Source organism: Corylus avellana, chromosome ca10 (assembly GCF_901000735.1).
Source record: "Corylus avellana chromosome ca10, CavTom2PMs-1.0".
In the NCBI taxonomy this organism is placed as follows: Eukaryota; Viridiplantae; Streptophyta; class Magnoliopsida; order Fagales; family Betulaceae; genus Corylus; species Corylus avellana.
In genome coordinates, this window is record NC_081550.1 from 745,099 (window position 1) to 771,158 (window position 26,060).

General features: G+C 35.0%; 3 protein-coding genes across 4 annotated transcripts; all 3 read right to left on the reverse strand.

Annotated features, from left to right (window-relative positions):
- Positions 1-873: 873 nt before the first annotated feature.
- LOC132163558 (E3 ubiquitin-protein ligase BRE1-like 2) lies at positions 874-11,396 on the reverse strand. 2 transcript variants are annotated; one of them, XM_059573879.1, is made up of 19 exons: positions 11,187-11,396; positions 9,576-9,737; positions 9,398-9,485; positions 9,041-9,271; positions 8,722-8,889; positions 8,272-8,465; positions 8,082-8,165; positions 7,846-7,965; positions 7,579-7,765; positions 7,340-7,500; positions 5,890-5,961; positions 5,130-5,206; positions 4,247-4,441; positions 2,834-2,906; positions 2,600-2,686; positions 2,319-2,456; positions 2,044-2,246; positions 1,317-1,479; positions 874-1,148 (listed from the first exon to the last, which is right to left on the reverse strand). In XM_059573879.1, the coding sequence occupies exons 1-19, from the start codon at positions 11,292-11,294 to the stop codon at positions 1,017-1,019; spliced, it is 2,643 nt and encodes an 880-aa protein (XP_059429862.1). In that variant the 5' UTR covers positions 11,295-11,396; the 3' UTR covers positions 874-1,016. The 2 variants fall into 2 exon arrangements, with proteins under 2 accessions (XP_059429862.1, XP_059429863.1); XM_059573880.1 differs by having other exon boundaries at positions 9,041-9,265; positions 11,187-11,395.
- Positions 11,397-12,709: 1,313 nt separating this feature from the next.
- Positions 12,710-14,320, reverse strand: LOC132164345 (uncharacterized). The gene is made up of 2 exons (XM_059574843.1): positions 13,693-14,320; positions 12,710-13,063 (listed from the first exon to the last, which is right to left on the reverse strand). The coding sequence occupies exons 1-2, from the start codon at positions 14,264-14,266 to the stop codon at positions 12,714-12,716; spliced, it is 924 nt and encodes a 307-aa protein (XP_059430826.1). The 5' UTR covers positions 14,267-14,320; the 3' UTR covers positions 12,710-12,713.
- A 5,883-nt stretch (positions 14,321-20,203) lies between these two features.
- LOC132164297 (uncharacterized) lies at positions 20,204-21,676 on the reverse strand. Its single transcript, XM_059574784.1, has one exon. It carries the CDS (start codon positions 21,491-21,493, stop codon positions 20,561-20,563), a length of 933 nt encoding a protein of 310 aa, XP_059430767.1. The 5' UTR covers positions 21,494-21,676; the 3' UTR covers positions 20,204-20,560.
- Between the last annotated feature and the right edge of the window lie 4,384 nt (positions 21,677-26,060).

Here is a 26,060-nt window from a genome sequence, read left to right on the forward strand (position 1 = left end):
ATATGGGTGGTCAAACCAACCTCGGTTTAGAGTTGGTCTAAAGTTTCTTTTGAGGTGTCTCAAGTGCTTTTTATTATTATTATTATTTGTTGTCACGAATCAATAGTCTTGCATGTTATCTTAATCTTGCAAACTAGTGTTTTTATTATTATTATTGAAATCTTGCAAGCTAGTTAGGCAAGGAAAAATGCAATAATAGTAATAGAAAAACAAATAAATAAATAAATGTCATTGGCTTGACGGTCAAGCTTGGCTACTGATATTGCTTAGGGTTACACAACAATGGGATGGGCATGGAGATGTATGGGCCCCGGTCTTGACTCTAGTGAATCTATAAACAAAAGAAAAATGGTCAAGTGGATGATTTTCATGTCATTGTCATCTTATCCACAAAGATGACTAACAGCCAATACATATTTCGTTTATTCTCATTCTAGTTTTAATTGGCCATTGTATTTGTATACCAAGAGTGCATTTAACCCGCGATTTCACATGCTAAAAACGTGTTCTAAATAAAATCGTAGAATATATTCAATTTAGAGTATATTTAACACCATCAGTGTGCCAATGCATGTGGCATGCGGGTGGAGGAAATTGATCCTCTTCATTTCAAATGAAATAGAGAGACACCATTTAGTGAAAAATGTGTAAAATTTGAGACAAGATTACCCTTTTCTTAAAAAGACAAGGACAATTATGTTCCACCATTTTTCCTAAATGATTCCTGTTTCCACGGGTGGGCAGGGAGGCTTGTTTTTCAGTATATGCAATCAAAATGATCCATGTAGATTTTCTTTCTATTTCTTTATTTAAATTATTTTGTTTTCATTTTTTTTCTTCACATACAAGATGTGTTTAGATAATAAATTAGGAAAAGCAAAAATTTATGTTCCATAAGGAAGCATCAGCTTCAAAGACATGTACAAACAAGGGCTTCAACACTAGGGAGGATATGGAGGGGACTAAATACAAACTATATATAAAAAAAAAAAAAATCAGAATATGTTGAAGCTCTTTCATATCTTTACAAAACGAACATCATTCTGACCGAATGCATTCCCACATGCCGGACACTTCCGGTGGCGGATCTCTAGATTTTTTTGGATGCATGGATTGCAGAAAAGATGATAGCACTTCACGATTACAACCTGTGAAATATAAATCACACCCACATCCATCAATGTAGCAATGATATACTTAAAAGGATTTGATAAGGCCAACAAGCCTGAATCTGATACAAGTTAATATATATATATAGCTAGAAAAGGAAACAAGGATTACAAAGGTGTAAGCTAGCACGCATAGAGCACACTTACCTCCTTTGGCCGATCGGAACACACACTACATTTGAGAATAGACTTGCAACTCTTGATCTCATCTTGAAGTTTCTGTATTGCAGCCTCTCCAGTTTCAGAACTCATCTCAGCAACCTTGTTATTGAATTCCCTAAGCTCTTCCTCAAGCTTCTTCCTTGAGCTTCTGCTCAACACAATTCCATATTCTTAGATGCAAATTTGGCTTGAAACATTACACTTAATAGATACTTAAGAGCTATTAATCATAAATAAAAATTTCACCAAATTTAGATCATCTGCTTATGAGAAAGTAACATGCTGTAACGATGGATGCATAGCTTATTATGACATAATTTTCTGACAAGCAGCAGTTATACAAGCTGCATATCCAAGTGGTAGCCCTTCACCCAGTAAATCAACGCACCAAAGTTGATGTCAAAGAAAGCTTCACAGCCACCAATTAACAGATTAAGGTAAATTGGTCCCAAAATCTCAGTAGCTTCAATGATATGCTAGATCAGTATTGCACATGATACATCAATGGAAAAGCTACCATCTGCTTAGCAGCAGGTCAGAAATGGCATCATAAAAAGGCACGAGTGACAAAAATTACCTTTGCCTTCTATGTCCTAAACTATGAAATTGTGATAGAGGGGGAAGTTGTATGATGCATAGACATAACCACAAGTTCTGAAATAGACCATTATGATTTAAATGAACTCCACTTCAGAAGGGAAAAAAACACCACCTATCATTCTCCAAATCATTTTGGAGATCATCCCTCTCCTGCTGAATTTGCTCATATTCCTTCTCAGAGGAAGCAAAGGCAGATTTAAGCCACTTTAACTCCTTCTCAGCATCAGCCAATTCCCACTTGGCTGTTTCCAGGTTGACTGCAAGATGTCTTTCTTCTTGAGTAGATTTAATGGCTTCTGTCAGAAAAGCCTCCATCTGCATGATTCAAATTCAGGTCGATAAAGGATAGAATTGCCAAACTTCCTAGAGAGTATAAGAAAATGTTACCTGCTCTTCACTGTAGGAAATTTTCATTCTCAAGGATTCTACCGACGCGTTAATCTGTTGAAGTTGCTTTGCCAATGACTGCTTCTCCGAGAGCAAATAGCTGTGTGCCTGCTTTGTCTTCACACTCTCAGAAACAAGCTGCATTAAAGAAATCATAGAACAATTAGGAATGACCAGCCCAAGTAATCAATTACATCACTGAAGTAAGCAATTAATTGATGGGAAACAAAGAAGGCAGATTGTAACGAACTAATATCAGTGTAGCTAATAACAAGACAGACCTTGATATTATAGTCATCCCTCTCAGTCACCTGCTGCAACAGATGTTGGTTCTGCATCTGCATATCTTCATATGCTTGACCAATGGTCTGCAGGAAAATAATAAATCAATCGACAAATGTGGGAGGGAGGGCTAGTTGAAGCAGAAAAAAGAGATCAGTCACATATTATAGGAACCAAATTTGCAGCAACTTTATAAAATTCAAAAAGAAAAGACTTAAAAAAACCTAGGAGACCTCAATTTCTGATATATATTGCTCTGCTTCCCCATCTTTACTTCTAATAGCCTCAGTAAGCTCCAAAACATCCCTGCATATTTAAAAAAAAAAAAAAAAAACACAGACCAGATAACTTTTTAATGTTGGTGAATTTTTTCTCTAGTTGCAAGCTTGAAGAACAGTCTGCAGGATCAACAACAAAATTATGGCAGTAGCATGTGCAAACAGCAACAAAAGCATATGTGAACATCTATTTTGAAATGGAATTAAGTTCCAATACTTCCCAACAAAATGCAGAGAGATAATTGAGCTTCAAATAAATGATACTAAAAAGCTAAAAGAAATATCTGAATCATCATCTTTTTTTTTTCTTTTTTTTTTGGGATAACCAGGATATTCAAGGTTTTGCCCCGACTACATCCCCGAGACACCGTGCAAACGGCCCCTCCACATAGGTCGGGTAAAGCTTGGGCTTTCGCCAGCAGGCGTGGCCTCAAGAAATTATTTGGCACTCAAGGGGAGTCGAACCTTAAACTTGATTCTACATAAGGCACCAGAGCCAAGCGACTTATCACTCAAGCCAACCCATTGGGGTTAAATCCTCAACATCTTAAAACTTCCACATTCAGCATAATTCCACAATGCTTAATCTACTAGTTGAGCCATATTTACACACACCAAACTCCACTTCATTCTACTAACAATATATTGGAACTGCCATATGAACTGTCATCCCTCTCATGTGGAACCTCACAGGGCATAAACAGAGTTGCCATACTCATATGATGTCATCTACATGCCCTGACATCTCAACAATTTCTCAGGAAGCATTTGATGTTAATGCCTATTAATGATAAAACCATATCTTTACACTTTTCACTCAGCCAACAAAACTACATCTTTTTCAACACCTGAAAGTACATCTCCTTCAGGCAGTAAGTTAAAAAAAATACAGAAAACCAAAGAATTCAACCACCCCCACTGCATCACTCACAAACTACCTGCCTCCTGAAAATTCATTTCTCACAGACTAGAAAACTGTATTTCCCAAAAAAGGTGTCACCAATCTGTCTAATCTTGTAGCCAATCATATCGAAAGATCACAAGATCTTAAAACAATTTCGTCGTTCTGGAATATTACAACAAACCCCCTCCCCCCAAAAAGAAAAGACAAAAAAAAAAAATGCCTTACACTGCTCATCATCCTAATCCTTTCACCTTCTCCCACTCCCCTTAAAAAGATAAAAGCTACAAAAGGAATGACAAAAGCAGGGGTAAAATTATCCCTTAAATTTGTCATGGAAAGAAACACCTTTGAAACAACAAGCGGATATATACTTATTTCTCCTGTCAACCAATCCAGCTATTAAAAAAAAACCTCGTGTTCATACAATTTTTAAATAAAGTTGGAATTAAGTGAAAATAAAAAACCTCTCAGAAGCATCCAGTTTGGCCCTTAAATCAGCTATTTCAGCTTCAGCGGCAGAAAGCCTTTGCTGACAAGCAGCCTCAGCTTCATTGGCAGCTTTCACTCTCAACTCTAGACTATGTTCATCTAAAGCATTTCTTAAAACTTCAGCTTGTGAGTAAGCTCTGCGTTCTGATTCCTTGATTTCCATCAACTCTCTGCAATTCAAAATTTCAAGGTTAAAGGCAAAATCATTGTGAAAAGAGGAAAAAAAAAATTGAGAATTAAATTAATACCGAGATGTTGACCTAGACAGCTCAATCTGTCATTACATCCTAATGAGTTGTATGCCAAAATCATACAAATCACGTAACATCCGATTACCTAACCCTCCTATCCTATCTATACAGAGACAACATCTCTTTTTATGCAAAATGCATGCGCAATCCTGCTGAGTTTTACTCGTACATATTGGGAACTAAGAACAACAAAATTTTATCCATTGAACTGATGTCATAACTGAGAGCCGCAGCAAGAGCACTAAAGTCAAACACACCTCTACATTCCCCAGATTGATACTAAATCCAACATCAATCAGATAGATTACTTTCATGCATGTCCCTATAGATTCGCTGATTTGGGACTTTCTTTTATAATAGCACATCGAAGATAGATAATGTCTTCACTCATGGCTAGATCATCCTCTTAACATAACAGTTACATAACTGTCTCTAGCACAAGGATAAAGGAACAAGTATACAAAAATACCTGTTAAAAAAAAAAAAAAAAACAAACAAACATGCATACATAAAAGCTTTTACTTGTTAAGTGTGAAACATATGAACACCATCACTTTAATATTTAATGGCATAAACTGCAGGCCATCAGCTTAGAACCTCAATTTACCTGCTGTCATAACTTTCCTGTCCATACATGTCCAAGAAGATTTGCAATTCCAGTTTTTCCTTCTGCAACTCTTCAATCTGCAATGTATTCATCTTTATCAGTAGCTAATAAGCTCAGTAATAGTACAGTATGGAAGAACTTCAAAGTCGTAGTCAAATATTACAGAAATTGGCACTGATGATGCTAAGCTTAAGTGCAAATATCTCCATGCATATTTTTCTTTTTTTATAGGCAATAAGTCAATATATTTTCATCCAGTGTATACTCATGATTTACACCAAATTTCACCAGAACAATTTTTTGTTCAAAATTTCTGTCTGACTAAACACCCTACTCAGAATGTAATCTGGTTTCCATGATCATGCATGTCAGTTGTGAACTATAGCCACAAAATTGCAAAAATTGCACATGAAGTTTGATGATTGTTCACTAGCGAATCAAACAGGAAATTTACTTAAACCGGAAAAAAAAAAGAATTAAACATGAGGCTGAAAAATTAAAAACTAAATCAAACTATCCATTTAATATCTAATCTGATTGAGCAGGATATAATTTAGAAGGTTAGATATGACAAGGACGTATCAGTCAAATTGAGTCTTGGAAAATGAAATTATATTAAACAGCAGGGATGGAAATTCAAATAATCTGCATGTTATTTGAATACAAAATCAATGCACAGAAAGGTATATAAAAGCAAAATATAATATCATTGCCAAAAAAGAGAAGAAAAATCCTAGTTTCAAATGGATGAGAATCTTACCAGTGCCTTAAGAGACTTGATCTCCACCATCTGTTCAGTACATTTGTCTGCTAAGCTCTGCTTTTCATTAGTCTAAACCAAACACAAAGAAATTGGTAAATTTCAGAAAAGAGAGTCTAGTCAGAAGAGATAAACAATGACAACACAGACATAGTACAAATAAAATGAAAATCTTTAAGATGGTTAGCAATTGCATACAAATAAAATGAAAATCCAAAACCTATCAAAGCTTAAAGAGATTTCGCTATAGTTTATTTACTTATTCAACTAAATTTTAATTTTCCTTTTTTTGTTTGGGGCAGATGGGAGGGGGGGAACAAACTCTGCCTGTGTCCTGTTCAGTTTCCTATCTTTACACAAGTATATCCCAGACCCAGAAGAGGAGAGTTGTGGAAGATTGACAGTCAACATACACCAATAGTCACATTAGCCAAAACCCTTTTTCCAATTGGGGGTCAGGGAAGGGACTCAACAACTCCTCCTGTTTTGTGCCCAGTGCCCTTTCCTTAGTCTATCCTATGCCCCAAAGGCGGAATATTGTGGCCGATTGACAGCCGGTGGACCCATATTCACATATTATTTAAGAGATACATATTCCAAAAAGAAGACAGCCAAACGGGCCGTGGGTAGAAACATCAAAAAGATAAATAAAAGGAGACTGAAAAAGACAGGTCATCTGCCAACATAAAAAGTACAGTGAGATCCTACAAATATAAATACTGAAAAAGAAGGCAACCAAATATGGTGTGGGAAAAAGCAGTGTTATGGATTTAATGGGTAATAGATCTAAAGAGGGATGAATAATCTAAAAGGTAACCAAGAGTTGAATTGATTAGAAGAATTCAACCGCATGTCTGCTTTCCAACCAATTAAGACTGAGTTAAAGAATTTATTCCAGAACATCTCAGCCGGTTCTATGGTATCCTCACTGTACTCATGCAAATTTTGCATAATCAAGTTTCATCCAGGACTTTAAACACCAATAGAAGTGATCTGTCAAAATAATGTAGATGAATTTCCTTTCTTTTTTTCCTACTTACAAAAGCATTCTTTCTTGAATCCCAACTATCCTCAAAAAATAAAAGCACTGGCCAACTGAACAGTAAATGAAACAAGAAGGGTACTTAAGTGTGTGTGGTCAGAAGAAGACAATCACAGACTACATAATAGGAAAATGGCAGGTAGATTCATAATTACACATTGGGCAAGCAGTCCTTCTTTGTCAAAATACACAAATGAGAGCTCCATCAGAAAATAATTTTGGGAAAGTGGTTTAAAATGAATCAACAATGTTCAACTTGACTTACCCTACCATTTTCACATCACCAAGAGCATCTAATATGAGAGAATATCAGGTTTTTTTTCTCATTAATCTATAAGCTGCCCTCAATTAGAGCTGTCCAGAAAATAGGGATAATATAAGGAACAACATCGGTAGATGAGATAACACCTTTCTATTTAACTGAGCTTTAAGAGACTGGGCTTTCTCACGTAAGGACAGCGCTTCATGAGCTGTCTCTTTCCATCGCTTCAATTGAGCTTCCATCATTCCTATTTCTTTAGACAAAGCCGAAGCCATTACACGAAACTCTGATTTGATATCATTTCTCCCTGCAGCAGGTAACACGTTTAGAAACCAGAAGCTCCAGTAAATTACCCCATAAAAATTAATCAAACACGTAATTTGACCTGCATCCTGCAGAGCTTCTTCCATTTTAATCCCAAGATCATTTTTGTCAATAACACACTTTTGCAGCTGAAGCTCTAGCTCTTCAATCCTAGATTCAGTATTATCAATGGCATTCCTCACAGCATCTGCTGATTCTACTTTTGCAATTACCTCCTTCTCCCTTCTCATGACAAGAGGCCTGTCAGCCTGAAATTATAATTTTAAAAAAGACCCCATATAGAACAAGCATAAAACCATGTGCAACACATAAGACAAGGTAGTTCAACCTGCAGAGAATCTGTCAATACTTTGTAGCGCTCCACTTCGGTATTCCAATGTTGGAGTTGATCATTTAACAAAGAGTATAATCGCGAGGAGCGTACATACTTGTCGTCATTCAGCTCATTCTATAAGTATACAATATAGAAAGTGAGATTAGTGTATGTAACAAAATTGCATACACAGTGAGTCTCAGACAAAATGAGTATCAACTATGAAAAATGAACAATTGAAGTTCAGAAACCTGAAGATCCTGCAATTGTTTTGACAAGCTTAGATTCTCTTCCTGTGCATCTTGAAGCTCAGAAAGGCGATCTTCTGCCAGTATCTACATTATTTGTATTAACACATGCCAGGTTAGAGAAAAAGAGAGAGAGAGAGAGAGAGAGAGAGAGAGAGAGAGAGGCAAAAGCACCTCATTTACATAGTAATACCTTTGCTTCTTCAATGGAGTCCTTCAATTCCCGCAAACCCTTTGTCCTATCTGCAGACTTTTCAGGTGACAAGTTTCCATTGGCTGTAGCATGAGTTGGGCTATGCATCACGGATGCTACATCCTTTTGCATTTTAAGATTAATTAATTTTCTTCTACTCGCTTCAAGTTCAGCCATGCTCTCATCCAGCTCACCTGTCAACATAACCAGAAGATATACACAATCATGAGGTGTAATCCACCACGCCTAGTAAATTTTGGCTGTGTCTAGTTATCTGCCAGCATACCTCCAATGTAAGTTTGACAATTACACATTTACACAGATTTTTTTTTTTTTTTTTTTTTGATAACATAGGAGAACTTTACACATTTACACTGATGTTGTAAATGATTTGTGCTACAATACTGTAGAGTAAATGCAAATATGTGCAGAAAGACCTATCTCAGATACCTGCAAGGCGCTTAATCTCAGATTCATCCACTGAATGGCTGTTAATGTAATTTTGAATCCTCTCAAAGTATTCTTTATGCTTCAAGTGGAGAATAGCAATCACTTCACGCAGCTTGATAGCCTCCTCTTTCATCATATCATCAATCTTAGACAATTGGATGATAGCATCTGAGAACCCCAAATAATGTTATAATGACAATCACCACAAATTTCATGAAAAAAAAAACAAAAAAAAATTGCTATTACAATGGTTAACAAAAGAAAATGACCAAATCAATCATAAGAAACAATTGGACCTCACATCAAGATATCTTCTGACCTTCTGAAGATAGCTTTCCATGCAAAGCCTGAGCAATGTTTTCAGTTTTTTCCCTCTGATCATTAATGGTATCTTCCAGGAGTTTCAACAACTCAATAGTAGATGAATGACGCAGAGCAAGGGCTTCTTCAACATATTTAATGATCTCATCATTACCATTGGCTTCAATAGAATCTCTTTCTAGCAGTCTACAAAGAAACATTTCCTCCGCAGAGCATGAGGGAACTGAACCTAAATGGTACCTCAAGTCAATCAAATCTTATATAACATGAGAGAACTTGAAGTCCAATAAAATCATCATATGAAAGAACAAAGAGAATAAATTTATATTAAAAAATAGAAAATGAAAAAAATTACCCAGAGAATGATCAGCTCGTTCCAGACATTCTAAAGCAATCTGGCCTGCCCCAGCTCGTACCCCAAGAAGAATTAAGTCATCAATCAACTAAACAACAAGATAAAATGAAAAACCTCGTTAGGAACTGCAAAGTCATATTAAGAAAAAGCAAAAATAAACATAATAACCAAGACTGACCTGATTCCAGAGTTGGTTCACTACAATTAACATATCATCATACGAACTTTGCTTGTCTCTCAATTCTTTAATTCTTGCCTCAAGATCATGCAACTCCTGTTTTTTTATGTCTATCTGCTGAAGAAGTTTCTGATTCTGGTTCTGGAGGACTGCAGCATCGACCTGTAGAAAAAAATATATGATCTTTTAGTTATTTTTCCTGAAACTATCTCTATCAAGATGACAGAACCATTCTCTCTCGTATCCATGGAACAAGTATTACAAGTCACAGAAAGCTGGAGATACAGAGACCAATAATTTCACATTCAAACTACCAAAATAGAATGGGCTAAAACTCAGCAGCCTAAATGCTTCACTTTGTACTGAAAAATATAGACATGACGGGATTGCTTGAGCAACTCATGAATTGTTGACGGTTGATTCGCGAATGTTCCAGACATAGAGTGCACAGATTTAGAGGGTTACTATGTATTAATTGGGTAGGTATACTTGGAAGGTAGAGAGACATCTCTTTACGCTTTGTTCATTTTCCACAAAATGAATACTAAAGAAAAGTTGAAACCATGGTATCTATTCTACTCGAGGTTGGATCTATAGATTTACATGTATTTGAACTCACACGGATTGCATGTAAGCAACCTCAGAGTTCCCTTTGGTTGCCCAGAAAATCAAGATATACTACATAACAAAACGTTTCTGAGAATTAGTTTCCGTTTTGATTTACTAAATGTAAAGCTCACCCCATAATTCATATGTTACACATTTTAGGGCCAGTCTTTATTTTCTCAAAATCCCAAACAACAAATTACTTGCATGCAAAATTTTCAATGTTCTTCGCTTTTCCTATGCTTTCCATCAACCAAATGAAGGATGCTTCAACATCAGCTCAATGCACTCCAACAATGTTCCTTACGAGCATTTTTGGTCCTGCTTCGGTCAAGGATACATCAACTTCAGCACAAATGAACCCAAGCATTTACTAGCCTATTAATCACCATGGAAAAACTTTTTCCTGAAGCCCTAGCTATTAGAAAACCTAAAATTTCAAATTTCTTCCCTTTTCCAGCACTTCCCCAGCAACCAAACAGAGCAAAATCCTATGTCAACGAACAGGACCACAAGTTCACCTGAATTGCACCCAATAGCTCTTATTGGAAAATTAAGCACAACTCATCGAAGACACTTTTTTCATGCCTCAACTAGCCTATTAACAAAAAAAAAAAAAAAAACTCCTTTCTCAAGCCCCATATATCAAAATACCTAAAATTTCAAATTCCAATTTTCTTCCTTTTTTTCCAGCACTTCCCCAGCAACCAAACACAGCATGATCATATGCCAGTTAACACAACCACAAGTTCACTGAATTGCACCCAATATCTCTTATGGGGAAATTAAGAACAATTCAATGAAGACAATTTTTTTTTTTTTTTTTTCTCATGCCTCAACAGTTATCATCACTGAAAAGCACAATTCAATCAATTAATATATATCTGAAAAAAACTCAAATTCAAAACTTTTCGTTCAGTCGTCATTTTTCTACCTATTTTCTCAGGAATAAAGCATAGAATAACAGTAGAAAGGAGAGAGCGATGGGAAAAAACGAGGGCTTACGCTTTTGTTGTTGGGCGACGAAGGGGTGGAGTTTCGAGCCATGGTGGACGACACCGAGTTCAAATGGAGCCGCTTCCTCTCGGGCTCATCGGAGTCTGCGTTCTCCATTTTACACTTCGGCAATCGAGGACACCATTAGAGTCCGAAACATAGAGCTCTGCAGAACCCTGAATGGACTAGACAAGAACGTGCTCCAAACGACATCGTATAAAAGGTGGCTGTGGACGGTAGAGTTTCACTATCATTATACACCCAAGCCGCACCGTTTTGCTTGCTTAATCTTGTTATTTTCTTTTTCTTTTTCTTTTTCTCTTGACGGATTGCAATTAGCTAATAAATTTTAGAAGATAAATGCTATGTACTATACTCTCGATCATTTTACTTTATTTTATTGGGCCGCTATATCAATGTCCATCAACTCTTAAATCAACTATTAAAAAAAAGTAGAGGCCAATAAACATTGTCACATCAGCTCAATGAGAGATGAAATGTGAGCGTAATATGTAGCATATAATACTTGTTTTAGAAACAAGAAACACGACTAATGCTCTCTTGTGTCTATTAAAAAATAATGTGACTTTTAAAATGCATATTAGGCTTGTAATTGATTACTATTAAATTTTGATCAAATAATATTTTAAAAACCACCTCACTTTTGGAGTGACATAAGAGGGACTTTTAGCATTACTCATATTACATACCACCAAGGGCGAATCAAGTAATACTAGAAGTCTCTCTTATGTCACTGAAAAAATGAAGTAACCTTATAAAACGAGTCAAAAGAGTCATATCATGTTAGCCACTAATTTAAATAGGTCATGTTAAAATTATATGGTCTGACTTATTAAACTAAATTGATCGTGTCAGAGTTGACCCTTAACAAGTTAGAAGGTCGGTCTACTTAACACAAACCTGACATGCTAACCGAAATTGCCAACCCTAGTTGTGCCAATAGCATGTGAGTGTTTTTCAGCGAAGAGTTAGCAAATCCATCCTTTCAAAGCTGCTAGGTTGACACATTAGGAATGTAGGCGATATATGTTGAAGAATGATCATTTCCATTGGAATTGATTAAGTTAGTTCAAAATAAAAGGTAATATTGTCTTAACATTAAAGTTAATATCGAATTAGTATTTAACGAGATCAAATGATAGATTGGTTTCTTTTGTTCTTTCTTTTGGATATAAAAATATTAGAGTATTTGTAAAATAAATCCATAAGTCAATGCATAAAAAAAATAACACTCTTAATGTTTTTTTTTCTCTCTCTTTTTTTTCACCATCAATCTAAATATAAAATACTTTTAAAAACAAAATAAACATTAAGTTTTACATTTATGTCACATCAAATATTTTTTTCAAAAAAAAAGAAAACCTCTATAAAACATTTGCAAATGAAAGAGTATTGTTAAATAAGTGACATAATTGCAAAACAAAGTGCACCGATCTTATATTTTTGTACACAATATTCCTAATCACATTTTTTGTTCTTCTTGTTGATCATCTTCTAGCTTTCTGTGTAGATGGATCAAAAGGCTTTTCCCATTTGAATTAAGCTCACTGACTCTCCAAGTTTGATTTTCTTTTGGGATTCAAGATCATCAAAATCTTTTTCTTGCTCCTCTTCCTTTGTCAATGAAACATAATGCACCTTTTCCCCGTAAGCTTTAACCAAAACCAAATAGAAGCACACTGTAAAAATGGTGATTGAAATCAAGAACCAGCTAAACTGAATGTTTATCAACGATTTAGCCCGATGAAGAGATTCTTCGTCGGAGCACTTGACCATTTTCCGACCATCTTCATCGTGCATGAAGCAACCTTTAGGAATCAATGCCGGCGTCCAAAGCATAAACCCCATCACCACAAACCAAATACCTGTTAAAATATAAATTAAATGATTAAATTCATTCATTTTTATTAGTCTAGGTTTTTTAGATAAGTGGTGATTTAATAAGGTATTAAAGCTAAAGTCGTGAATTTGAACCTCGACTCTGTCGTTCGCCAAATTTCAGTTAAGGCTCCGTTTGTTTTAGCATAAAATAATTTCTGAAAAATATTTTTCGTGTTTGGTGTGATGGTAAATAATATGTAGTCATTTTCGGTTTGACTAGAAAAATTCTTTAATTTCCATAAAAATTGTTTTCCTTTTTAAAAATTGTAAACCATTTTTTATAGTTTAAGTTTCTCCTTCTCAAATCGCTAAACTTTCGTTGGAGGTCGTCAGGAGTCGCCAACTGTTTTCTGTCATTGCTCATTTGTCGTATGAGCCGAACGCCGAAAAATATTTTTACGGAAATCTTTTTTTTTTTTGAAAAATGAAAACTGATTTCGTTGAAAATATTTTTCGACTGAAAACATCTTATGTCAAAACAGAGTCTAAATATGTGTTGACGAAAAGCATTCTTTGTCAAAACAAACGGAGTTTAAATGTGTATTGGAATATAAATTTATCAATTTCTATTAACTTAAGCAATTGAGATAAAAGTGATGATTTAACGACACACCTTGGAATAATATGCTGGCTGATCTAACAAAGCTGATCAAGAAACTCTTAGGAAAAGCAATTCCCATGAGAGTGGTGGCCAAAGAAACAGCAACAAGAAATTGCAGAAGCAAATGGTATTGGCCTTCGGGACCCATGTGGTCGCTTGAGTGAAGGTGAAAAAGAAGAAGCTCTTGCGCAAAGGCAATAGCGCCAAGCAGAAGGGTTAGCCCATATTGAGCTTTTGCGACGATTCGATGTCGATCAAGAAGCATAGCCAACGAGGCGTAGACGAGTAAAGTCAATGATATGTTGGAGTGCTCGAAGTTTCGGAGGTGGTTGGAGGGGATGGTCCCATCCGGGTCGAGCGGTTGGTGGCGGTCGGGGCCAATGAAGAGCTCGACGGCTACGGAGGCACAGCTGCCTGCCATGATGAAGAAGAGCTCCAAGTACTTGAATGTGGAGGTGGGAAACCATGGGGGAGAGACGTAAGAAGTTGGGTGCTGAGCATGGAGCTTGATGTGGTTGAAGAGGTGCCATAAACCGATGACAAAGAAGCCAATGCCTGGTGCAACATGTCCTGCCAAACTCCCCATGTTTTTTTACAAAGAGAGAGAGAGAGAGATGCACAAGGATTGGGGGGGAAAGTGGGGATTTTAAAGAGTGTCTGGGGTTGAATCACTGAGGAAGGTGTGATTATAATTAGTTGGGTTGATAATTATTGCATATCTACTCCACCATATTTAAGCACTAATTTGGGCTAAGCTCTTGAGCCTGGTCAGGTGAGTTCGTTCAAAATTTGAAGCCCAAATTTGGCCCCAGTTGTGCTTAATTAATAGATCTACCCAGACAAAGCTTGACCGTAGGCTTCTTTAGAAATATTACTATAGTTTTTATTATAATTTTTTTACAAATTTACGTGATAATTCATATTTTGTGAAAATAAATGTTACATGGCAGCCTATATTTTAGTGACTAATGTATTCGATTAGTGTTATGTCAGTTTATAAACTTAATCGTTACGTAACGGTTTGCATTTTAGTGGCTAATTAGCGTGACAAGTATCACATGAATCGTCACATCAGTTTGTATGCAATAAAAGTCATAATATTCCTAACAATGATCTCTTATGTAATTGATGGCAATCATTATCTTACATTCTATTGACATATTTATGAAATAGTACTTATATTATGGTATCATCTTATTGCCTTTTTTTTTTTTTTTTTTTCATTAGAGGTCCGCGAATCTATGAAGTATACATAGGGATGGAACCAATGGCCGGGGTCCAAGCTTAATTAATTTTTAAGTTTAATCCCTTATTCATCCTTGGCCATTCGATGAGAAATCAAAGTTCCGCCCCTGAATATACAACGTACAAGAGATGAATACCCACTCTCATCTATCTCCTTGGCCCTTAGATGTAGACATTACCAACAGAGATAGTTGCCACACAAAACTATTCATTGTCACTTTCAAAGTTTGGAATGATTTTGATCTTCAATGGCTCATCATGTCAAAGAAACTTCGCAGATGTTGCATGGGGAAGTTTCTAGGTGTTTTGGTTGATCACGTCCTTTGTTAATCTACATGAAATTTACTGTCCTTAATTAGTCTCCAAGGACTATTGTTTTTCTACACGAAAAATCTTGTGTTAGAAGTTGATCATATTGCATGCATCTTCCTGGAAGGAGCTTAGAAATCGTCCTCAGGTGCCTTTGAGCTTTCATTCCGATAGTAAGTTATTTCAAATTCGATTGTAATTGACCACATGAAAAGTTTTGGTTCAATTGCCACCTGTAATTTTCTAGATATAGTCTACATCAAAACACTGACATTTCAGGTACGTACAAGAATATATGTACCTTAGCTTGTATATATATACATTCATAATTACAAGTAAGGCTTTTGCTTAAGAGTTAAGACTTAAATTAAAGACAAATTAACATCAATACAATACAAACGTTAAAGAGAAAACCAGAAAGGACCACGACATGGAAAGTGAAATGGGAGAAGCTTGATTATTGGCAGCTGATGATAATCACTTGCATGTGCACATGCATTCACCAAGCACGTTTACAAGTAATATTGGCCAGCACGAAAGATTAAATGATTGAACAAACAACGATCTTAACATTAAATAAGGAAGTTTCCCATGCTTCAATTCCACCCTTTTTTGAGAAAAAGAGAGTGGCAATACCACCAACTAGCTAGGTTCTTCTTGTAGGGTTCAATTAGGTTCGTCTTAATCTGTGTCATTTTTGTTTCGGTAATCGCTTTATGCGGCACATGAGAGGATCGAGTCACTTGTTTGTTCCATTTCTTACCATTTGTTTGTATTTTTGCACTTCTTTCGTTTTGGGTTGTTGTTTGGACCGGAGCCCACCAATTTTTTAGTGTTTTGATTCCTTGTAACCCTTTTCTCATTTAATTAAAAATAAATAATAAATAATTAGGTTATTGCAAAGCAATCGAAGACAAGCACAAAGCTCAAAAAGTTATGAAAATCCCCCATATTTGTCCTCAAATCAATGTCCACAAGCTCGCACGTTAAAATGAAAAATTGGCATATATAAGTAAACTCAACGACGATCTACCTTATAATTGGGTGTTTGAATTACATGTAATTTAGGCACTCTATAAAGATGAGTGTTATGCACAAGTTCGGGCAGCGAAACCCATCTACCCCTAAGCGGCTAAGCCCCCTATCTGTCTAAGCCTCACAACCTCCTCTCTATAGAGTGCACAAATTGCGTGCAATTCGGACACTCTAATTATAAGAGATTTCCTTGACGTGGAGTTGATTGAGCTTCAAATTAATGGATCAAAATTAGATTAAGCACTACATATACATGGAAGACAAATCTTATAAAAGGTTTATACATAATTATGATCACATGCATGGGGATATGACCAAGTGTTAAATGTCCCTTAATAATAAAATTTTAGATCATGTTATTAATTAATAAAAAATTCTATCATATTCGCGTGTAAGGAACATTTTGCAGTATATATAAATGAGTTGATATATATCTTTATCACACTGAACCAACTAGCACGTTCAAGCTTATTAGAAGTTGGCATCTTTAATAAAGTTAAGAGTTCTTGATTCGTTGAGTTGGGTCCGACCAAAAGAGTGAGGGAATCGAAATAAACCATAGAGATTGGTTTAATCAAATATTATTCTAATGGTTATTACAACGGCTCTATTTGTTAATGTGGTTTGGTGGGTATTTTTTGTTTTGTTTGAAAAAATATTATGGTGTGATATAAACGTGATGGATGTGAGAATTAAGGTTTAATATGAGTAAACTGTAGAAATTTGTAATATTTAGAAAACATTGCAGCTAATCATATAGATTAGGAGGTTGATTAGAGTATACTTAGAAATCTTTTAAAGTAGCCAATTAAGCAGCCCAACTGGCCGATGATGCTTTTCATTGTTTTTGGATGAAATGTACGTGGCCGGAGATATATAGTGGTTAATTAGTTACTATAAAGGGATTATGATGCTTTAATTACATATGTTTTTCCTAATGTTTGGTCAAAGAGATTATTTTATTGACTTGGTAAGTTCTTAATTACTCTAGCCATATTCGTAGGAGATTAATTAATTAGGGCACGTTTGTGGTTACGTGGCAAGGCAAAGTGACATGCAAGCAAGTGAAGCAAAAGGATAAGTTAATCAATCAATTAATAGAGAAGTAGTAGAGCTTATTCAGGGGAACTAAGAAGTTAGGTGCAACAACTAAAATTCTATCGTACGTGGCAGAAATCTTAGGCGTTACTTATGCTATTATATATATCTTTATCTTTCTAATTTCCTTCTCATAATCTTGCTGCACTTTAAGGCTTCATATATAGCTTGTTTGAACCATGGAATAAAGTTACATTATGCATGCTATTTTAAACTATGTTAGTTTGCTTTGAAGGCTTAGGGTGCTGTGCTTCCACCTACCTTAAAGTAATAATGAAGCTCAAAATTTCTTGAATTATTCTACTAAAACAAAAGGTTGGAATAGAACAACAATTCCTAGCTATTATTTTGTTTAGTGATAACATGAGGCTTCATTAGAATTGAATCAAAGTTTTGAAAATACACAAGGTTTATATATAAAAGAATTCTTAATATTTTATAAGTGGCCGACCATCCTAATAGAACACTGGGCCAGAGTGGACAAGACTAACCCCAACGAGTATCAGGGATGGCCGCAACCACCCCTGACGACACTTGGGGGATGACCGCAACCATCCCCAATGTTCAGTTAGGGTGGCCGGTCACCCCATGGGTGATCAGCCACCCATAAAATAGTAAAAATGTCCTTTTTTTAAAAAAAAAATTATAAATTCTGGGTTTAAAAATAATAATAATAATAATAATAGGTATTTTGAGAACTCCATTTTTTTCTTAAATAATAGTTATTTCTCTTTATAGTGGGAATGTTTATTCCACCAAACAAATAATAACTATTTCTATAGAATTGTCAATTCATTTAAGGTGTCTATTGTGCATACCAAACATGTCCTATACTCTTCAAATAACACAGTCATATCATAGTTCCATTTATTCAGTTCCAACGAAGCAATTTTTAAATTCAGAAATAAAGCAACCCACATGAATCACATTGGCTCTTGCTTCAGAGAGAGTTTTTTTAAATTTTTTTTTTATTATATATATATATATATATATATATATATATATAATAAAATATATGAGAAACCTTCTATTTCAGTGTGAATCATAGTTGTTCTTAACAAAAAGTTGAATGTATATAGATGTGTTAGAAAAGGGATAATGTTGTAATCAGCTTGCTATTCAAAGTAGTGCAATATATATCCATGCATGGATACATGCACCCTGCATATGGCTATGCCATATATTCTTCTTATCCTGCCCCACTCCTTGGCTGAAGAGACACTGCACCCCACCAGACGCAAGAGATTTCTTAAGGGCATGCATCATATCCAACTCTTCTATCCAAACCTACCTTGATATATCAACTTAGCATGGGTTGATTAGACTAACAATATGTCACATTCAAGATGTTAACTTTTAGAACTATTTCGAGAACTTTATTGGATTATTCATGGACTTTTAGGTAACTTTTGTTTGAAAAATCTAAGAGGGGAAACTATAGATTTTATCAAAGGGCAAACTGTGATGATGTGACAGGCTTTAGAGTGAAAATATCCAAACGAAAGAATAACATAAGGTAAGTTTCTCAAAAAGAAAATTAAGGACACCGAGATTTCGACAATTTTGTTGTTTGAATGAATTGCTAGCGAGTCCTTTGAGACTCACCTATCTAAATAGATCTCGGACAACCTACTTCTATTTGAGCAGGTGAGCTCAAAAGAGTTCTCTCATATTTGTTGTTCAAATCGTTAGTAATATAGACAACAAATTACTGAAAATTCAGATCACATTCATATTTAGCACTGAGTCGTTTCTTGTTCCTCTAATTTACTATGCATAGTGTATCATGCTTTCCCCCTCCTTCTAGATAGTCTTATCTTTGTCATGAAGCAACATACATGACTGAACAAGTTCTCAGATCTTTACCCTAAGTAGAAGTAATTAAAACGAAATTTTCTCTCTTTAATTAAAATGGATAGAAAATGTGACATTATCTCAAGCCTACAATAAAGTATGAAGTGGCTCGAGGAATTAAAATAAACTAGGGAACAAATAGTGACATATATATATATATAACTCAAGAACTTTAGGATAAACCAAATCTTGTTCAATATCTTTTTTCAGTTCATCATATTTCCCTTGGAAATCTTTTAATATGATAAACGGGTCAGATTTATGCTCTTTTATATGACCCACATCAACTATGTCTTATCCTAATTACGTGGATGTGGGAGCTTCTGGCTTGTCTGATTTTTTTTTTTAAAATAAAAATATTAACAAACACTTAAAATTACTTTTACTTTAAAATATCACATCCAAACACTTTTTTTTTTTTTTTAAATAATAAAATATTTTAAAAAGCATTATTAACAAACAGAGCCAGAAGACCCATCATCAAGATTTATACACTATTGTTATTATTTTTAATTGGGTTTTTGGTGTTAGAATAGAAAAAAGGTCATTTTCCAGGTACAGATTGCTTTGAATATTCATCCTGTTAAAGTGCAGGGCACGGGCCATCGTAATCATGAGGACACAGATTGGTGTAGTTTCTGACTCGACAAGGATGTTACCTTAATACATTAAAACTGTTGCTCAGAAGGAATATCCCATATGCAGCAGCAGTCTTAGACCATTTCAAATTCTTTTACCAAATAATTAGCCACTTAATTGACAGTCTCATAGAAAAGCAAGTTAACCCCATTTGCGGCTTGAGGTCACACGACCCGTTGGTATTAGGGCGTACGAATAACGTGTTTCAATTCTAACGAGTTTAGTTTTAACTGAAATTGAACTAAAATTGATTTTTTTTTTCCTCTGTTTTCGAATCAAGTTTAAAATATAAACAACTTAACAAAAGATGCCTAAATCTATGAAATCATGAAGAATTCATTGAACCACAAGCTTAATACATTATATCAAACCAAGAATTAAGATTTACACAAGTTGGTGCTTTGAAGATACTATAAACAACTCCCCTCCTTTTACTTTATCTATACACACAAACACAAAAGGACTCACCCCTAAGCTAAAAGCCATCAATGCAAACCAAACAATTTGACACCATTTTCCATCTACCCCACAAGCATTTTCCCCCAAAGTTTTTTTTTTTTTTTTTTTTCTTCATTAAGCCAGAAGATTACTGCTGGCTTAATTAATTAATTAAATAAAGAGCGATCCCACCAACCTAATACTTTTGTACACATTCCTAACCACATCAATCTTTTGCCTTTCCTTTTGTTATTTCCACCATCTACCTTTCCATGTCAATGGGTGAAAAGGCCGCCTTTCCCATTTGAATAAAGCTTTTTGAATTGCCAAGCTTGCTGCTTTTTTGGGACTCAACATCATCAGGATTATCTTCTTCCCTTCTCAATGAAACATACGCAACCTTTTCGCCAAAACCTTTATCCAAAACCAAGAAGAAGCAAACTGCAGAAATGGTGACTGCAATCAAGAGCCAGCTGAACAGAATGTTTACCAAAGACATAGCGCGATGAAGAGATTCGTCTCCAGAGCACCTGACCACTTTGTGACCCACTTCAAGGTGCATGAGGCAGCCTTTGGGAATCAATCCAGGCGTCCAAAGCATGAAACCCATCACCATAAACCAAAGACCCTGAAATAATATGCTGACAGATCTTACAAAGCTGACCAAGAAGCTCTTGGGGAGAGAAATTCCCATGAGAGTGGTGGCTAAAGAAACAAAAACAACAATTTGCAGAAGCAAGTGGTATTGGCCTTCCGGGCCCTTGTGGTCAGCCGAGTGGAGGTGAAAAAGAAGAAGCTGCTGAGCAAAGGCTATGGCGCCGAGCAATTGGGTCAACCCCTGTTTAGCTTTGGCGCCGATTTTGTCAAGAACAATGGCAAAAGCGGCGTAGACCAGGAAAGTCATTGAGATGGAGGAGTGTTCGAAGTTGTGGAGATGGTTGGAGGGGATGGTTCCATCCGGGTCAAGCGGTTGGTGCCGGTCCGGGCCGATGAAGAGCTCCATGGCTATGGAGGCACAGCAGCCTCCAATGATTAAAAAAAGCTCCAAGTATTTGGATCTTGAGGTGGGAAACCATGGGGGAGAGGTGTAGGAATTTGGGTGCTGAGCATAGAGCTTGATGTGGTTGAAGAGGTGCCATAATCCAATCATGAAGAAGCCAAAGCCTGGAGCAACATGCCCGATCAAAGTCCCCATTTTTTTGAGACAAAGTTCAAAGCTTCTTGCTTGGGTGTCTTGTCCTTAGAGAGAGAGGGAGAGGGAGAGAGAGAGAAAGAGGAAATTAAAGAAGGGTGGCTTAATTTCTGGTTTCTGTTTTCTGTTTTCTGTCTCTCTGTTTTTCTGTTGTTGTTGGGAAAGAGGGGAAAGAAAGCACAAAAATTTATGAGAGGGAGTGGTGAAGAAGCATTGGGGGGGAAAGGGGAGGGGGGTTTTTAAGAGGGGGGATTGGTTGAAATTCCAAGGGGGTAAAAGGGTCTAGAGGCTTCTGAGTTCTGAGGTGGGCTTTAAAGTTTGAACTTTGCATTCTGACTTGGGGAATAAGATTAACGACGATTGACCAATAACTCCTAGGAATGAATGAGCTTAGCTAGCACCCTGTTTCTTGGCTTACAAGCAGGATCCTGTTTCTAGAACCCTAAAAGAAGACAACTTCGATTTCTCTAATCCAAATTATTGGTCAATTGACGGCATTGTCCCTTTTGTTTGGTTGATAAATGATAGATTAATATAATTTTTGGTCACTCTAAATTTAAGTTTATTGTCCATCTTGTTCCTATAATTTTAAATGAAATAATTTAATTAAATGGGTCGAGTAAGGGTTTTTCTATATAGTCTTTATATTCATGTCTCGACACGATCCGAACCCGATAAACAACATTTTTAGACTAGCAATTTTTGACACCACCCAGTGCACCCACAAACCTAATATGAACACAACATGAAATTAGCTGATTAGGATTGTTTTATAATTGGCTTATATAGTCTTATATTCATGTCTCAATACGACTTGAACTCGACACGCGAACACAAATTCTCACACGAATACGAATTCCCATTTCTTATGTCACATGGGTACATGATATGTTTGCTATGTGTTTTGGGGATTAATTTTTTGGTTTGGTTTTAAAAAGTGTTTAAATATAATATAAAGGTGAAAAATAATTTTTATGTTTAGATAAGTATTGTGTATTTTGGATTGTTTTTTAATATCTTTGACTTAAAAACAGGAAAAAAAAAATGAAGGTTAATCTTATAAGAAAAATAAAATGAAAAGAATTCTGTTTTAAAAATATTTTGGCAATGTTGATCTCTCTCTATCTCTCTTATCGAGCGTTATTTCCATTTTAGGAGAATCATGTACTCATGATTGAAGGTGGTCCCTTCTCCTTTCCTTCACCCCTAGAGGAGAAAAAGAAAAAGAACAGAGTGAAATCAAATTGCAGCCATTTCTAGAGCTTCAATCCAAAACCAGAACTTGGAATTATATTGAATGGGACTTGGAAGGTCACTGCCACTAGGCTCTAGGGAGCTCTACCCCACCAAAGTGCCCATTTTGGGTGACAACTCGACAGACAGGGATCCTCTTATTATCCATGATGCTTCTTCTTTGAGTAGGGTTGTGAAAGGGGGCTCTCTCTTTGAATATAGGCTTTTATTAGAATAAGGTTTATCCGTCCGAACAAGTTATTATAGCAAGGGATATATATCTTCTCACAACCCTCTTCCATTTTTCATTCCCTTTGTCTTTGGATAAGAGATTGTATGGTATTCAAATTCGAACCCGAGAACCCAATTTTCTTCTTTCTTTCTTTCTTTTTAGAAATTTTTCTTAATTTGTTTTAATCAAAACAACGTTGTTTTAATGTCACACGTAGCTTCGTGTCATCGAACATCATTTACTTACCGGAATTGAATAAAAATAAGTTGACAATAAATTATCTAAATTGGTATTATACGAATCAAATCGACAACATACCTAAATCTAACACCGAAATACATTTGTTTTCCTATTCTTAAGTCAAATACATTAACAAACAACTCAAAACACAAAAACGGTTTTCACGTTACGTCACATTATTTTCTCTAATAAAAAAAAAACACACACACACACCCAAAATACATTTAAAAACATAAAATATTAAAGATTTGTAGGTTGCTCTGTTTTGTTTTAGTCAATGGGAGGGGGACCAGACAGGTGTTTCATGCAAAGTTGTATGGTCTGGTCAAAATATTTGAATTTAACCTCATCCCAATCCAAAAAGTTTCCTATTCAGGTGAAGATTGATGAATTCCAACCACAATTTTCTTCATCAATATTTGCTGCTACCACCTCTTTAGAATGGCGTTGAAAAAAGGCCAAGGTTTCTAGAGTTCAATTTTTCTCATTGACCAAAAAGACAATAATAGCCATAAAATGGATGTGGAGAGGAAATTTCTGCTGTCAATTTCTCTTTAACTGCTGAACCCACTTAATTACATGTATCTTTTCCAAATACCAAAATTTTGGTTAATTCAATTAGCAAACAAAATTTTTGAGTTCCTTACTACACTCAAGCTATCTATAAGCTAGTTAATTAACCCGCTATCAAACCTACTAAATAACGACTTTTTCGAAATTGTTTTTTTGAGTGCCGTTAGGGTAACTACAACTTTTATTATAAGCCTCTTACAAGCTTACGTGACAATTCACGTAACACTTACCGTATCTGTCATTAAATAACAAAATTTGGTTGTGGATGATGTTAGCGATACCACTTGAACTTCGTCAATTTGTAAGTGTACATCACATCAGCCACTAAACAATTAAACCCGATTGTCACTGACTTGACAATCTTGACAAAGCCACATGGATTGTCAAATCAAATTGTAGTAAATACTGAAATACCCGATGTAAGAAAACATAGAAACGGTTTGGCTTGCATATATATCACCCTCGCAAAGCATTTTTCTTATCATTTTCCAAACACCCAAATTTTTGGTTGATTGACGTGTGGGTGGTATGCATTAGCAAACACAATTAGCAAGTTTCTTACTTCACCCAAGCAAACTAAGCTAGTTAATTAGCACTGATACTCACTACACATACTATTTTTTTATTGGGAAAAAATAAAAGAAGAAGATTTGACTTTGGGTGCTTTTTTTCTTCTTCTTTTTTTTTTAATACAAGGGTGCTTTAGTCTTATATATATATATATATATATATATTGGATATTCTCATGGGGTTATAACATTGCGATGACGACGGCGTTTGGACCTATAAAGGTGAATATTCCCATGGAGTTCTTGAAGAAATAATTAAAGCATTTATTATTAAAAGATTCTTTTAAAAGTCTAAATTCATTGTCCCAACTCCAAAATGGGTCATGATTTTTCTACAGTCAGTTTCATTGGTTTTTTTCTGGATTTCCCATTAAACATGTCATCCACATGTTTTTCTTATATATATTTCATTCTTGCACGACATTTCCTCCCCAAAATGGTCAACTTATACGATTATCTTGTGCTACGTACGACAGATCCTTAATTATGTTCATTGAACTTTCTAACAATCCCTCATTTTTTGAACAAATTATGAGCGGTCAGTCGTCTTTTTTGTTTTGATATGAACTTTTTTATATTTATTGTCTGAATAGCCGATAATCTTCACAATAAATTATTGAGAATCTGAATTCCGTCCCCACACGTGAACGTACTAGGATTGGATTAAATAAGATTTTTTTTTTAAAAAAAAAAATTAAAAATATTTGATATCTTCATTTTCAATACAAGACAAGAAGAAGAGACAGTTGTTAATATTCTTATATTTGTAATAGATTTATCATTAATGCTTTTTTATTTATTTATTTATTTTTATATATATATACAACTTTTACTGTTTCTTTGTCCGTTTAGAGCACATGTTCTATGGAGCCGATCATTGTTAATTAACGTATAGATTAGACTGGGTGCTCAATGTGGTGACGTTATTGATTGATTAGGATGGTGAGGATGATAGACAATATGATTGTTATTAAAAGATTAACAACTTTGTTGAATGATTGATTGTTCTTCTTTGTAATCAAATTGTTGTATGTAATAATAAATCAATTCAAAAGTAATATCATCTATCAATTCATATCAATGCTAATGTTGTTTTTTGTTTTTTGTCTTTAATTTCCATTTACTTTTTCTTTTCGGTCAACGCTCTAAAGGGACGGTAATATTTAGCTATTATTAGCCCTTTTTAGGGTGCTTTGGTATTGAATTCTAAACTAAATCGCAGAAAATGAGTTATTTAGGATTACATTTTTAAAAATTTGCGATTTTGAAAATGTATAAATCTATATTTTCAAATTACAAGTAAGGAGTTTGTTTTTGTGAAAAACGCACAATTTTAAATGTTAAATTGCGATTTTAAAGATCAAATCGCGATTTTCTCAAACGCTTAACTGGGATTTTAAAAATCACGTTTTCAAATCGTATATTTTAAAATCATTATTTTTAAATCGCACTTTTAAAATTGCAAACCCAAACGGATCCTTATTCAACAAATGTTTTAAAATAAAAACTTTGTTACTCTAAGTAATTTACATATAAGTGTTACTGTAGTACATAATGTACATTGAAGCAATTTTTTTTTTTTTTTCACCCTCTTTTCAATAAAAATAATATTTTAAAAAAATAGATAATTGAATAGATAATCGGTTAGAGCTTGTATTGAAAAAATTATTAATTATTAATTAAAATATAATTAGAGTGAAGTTTAGCATTAATTATCATTAGG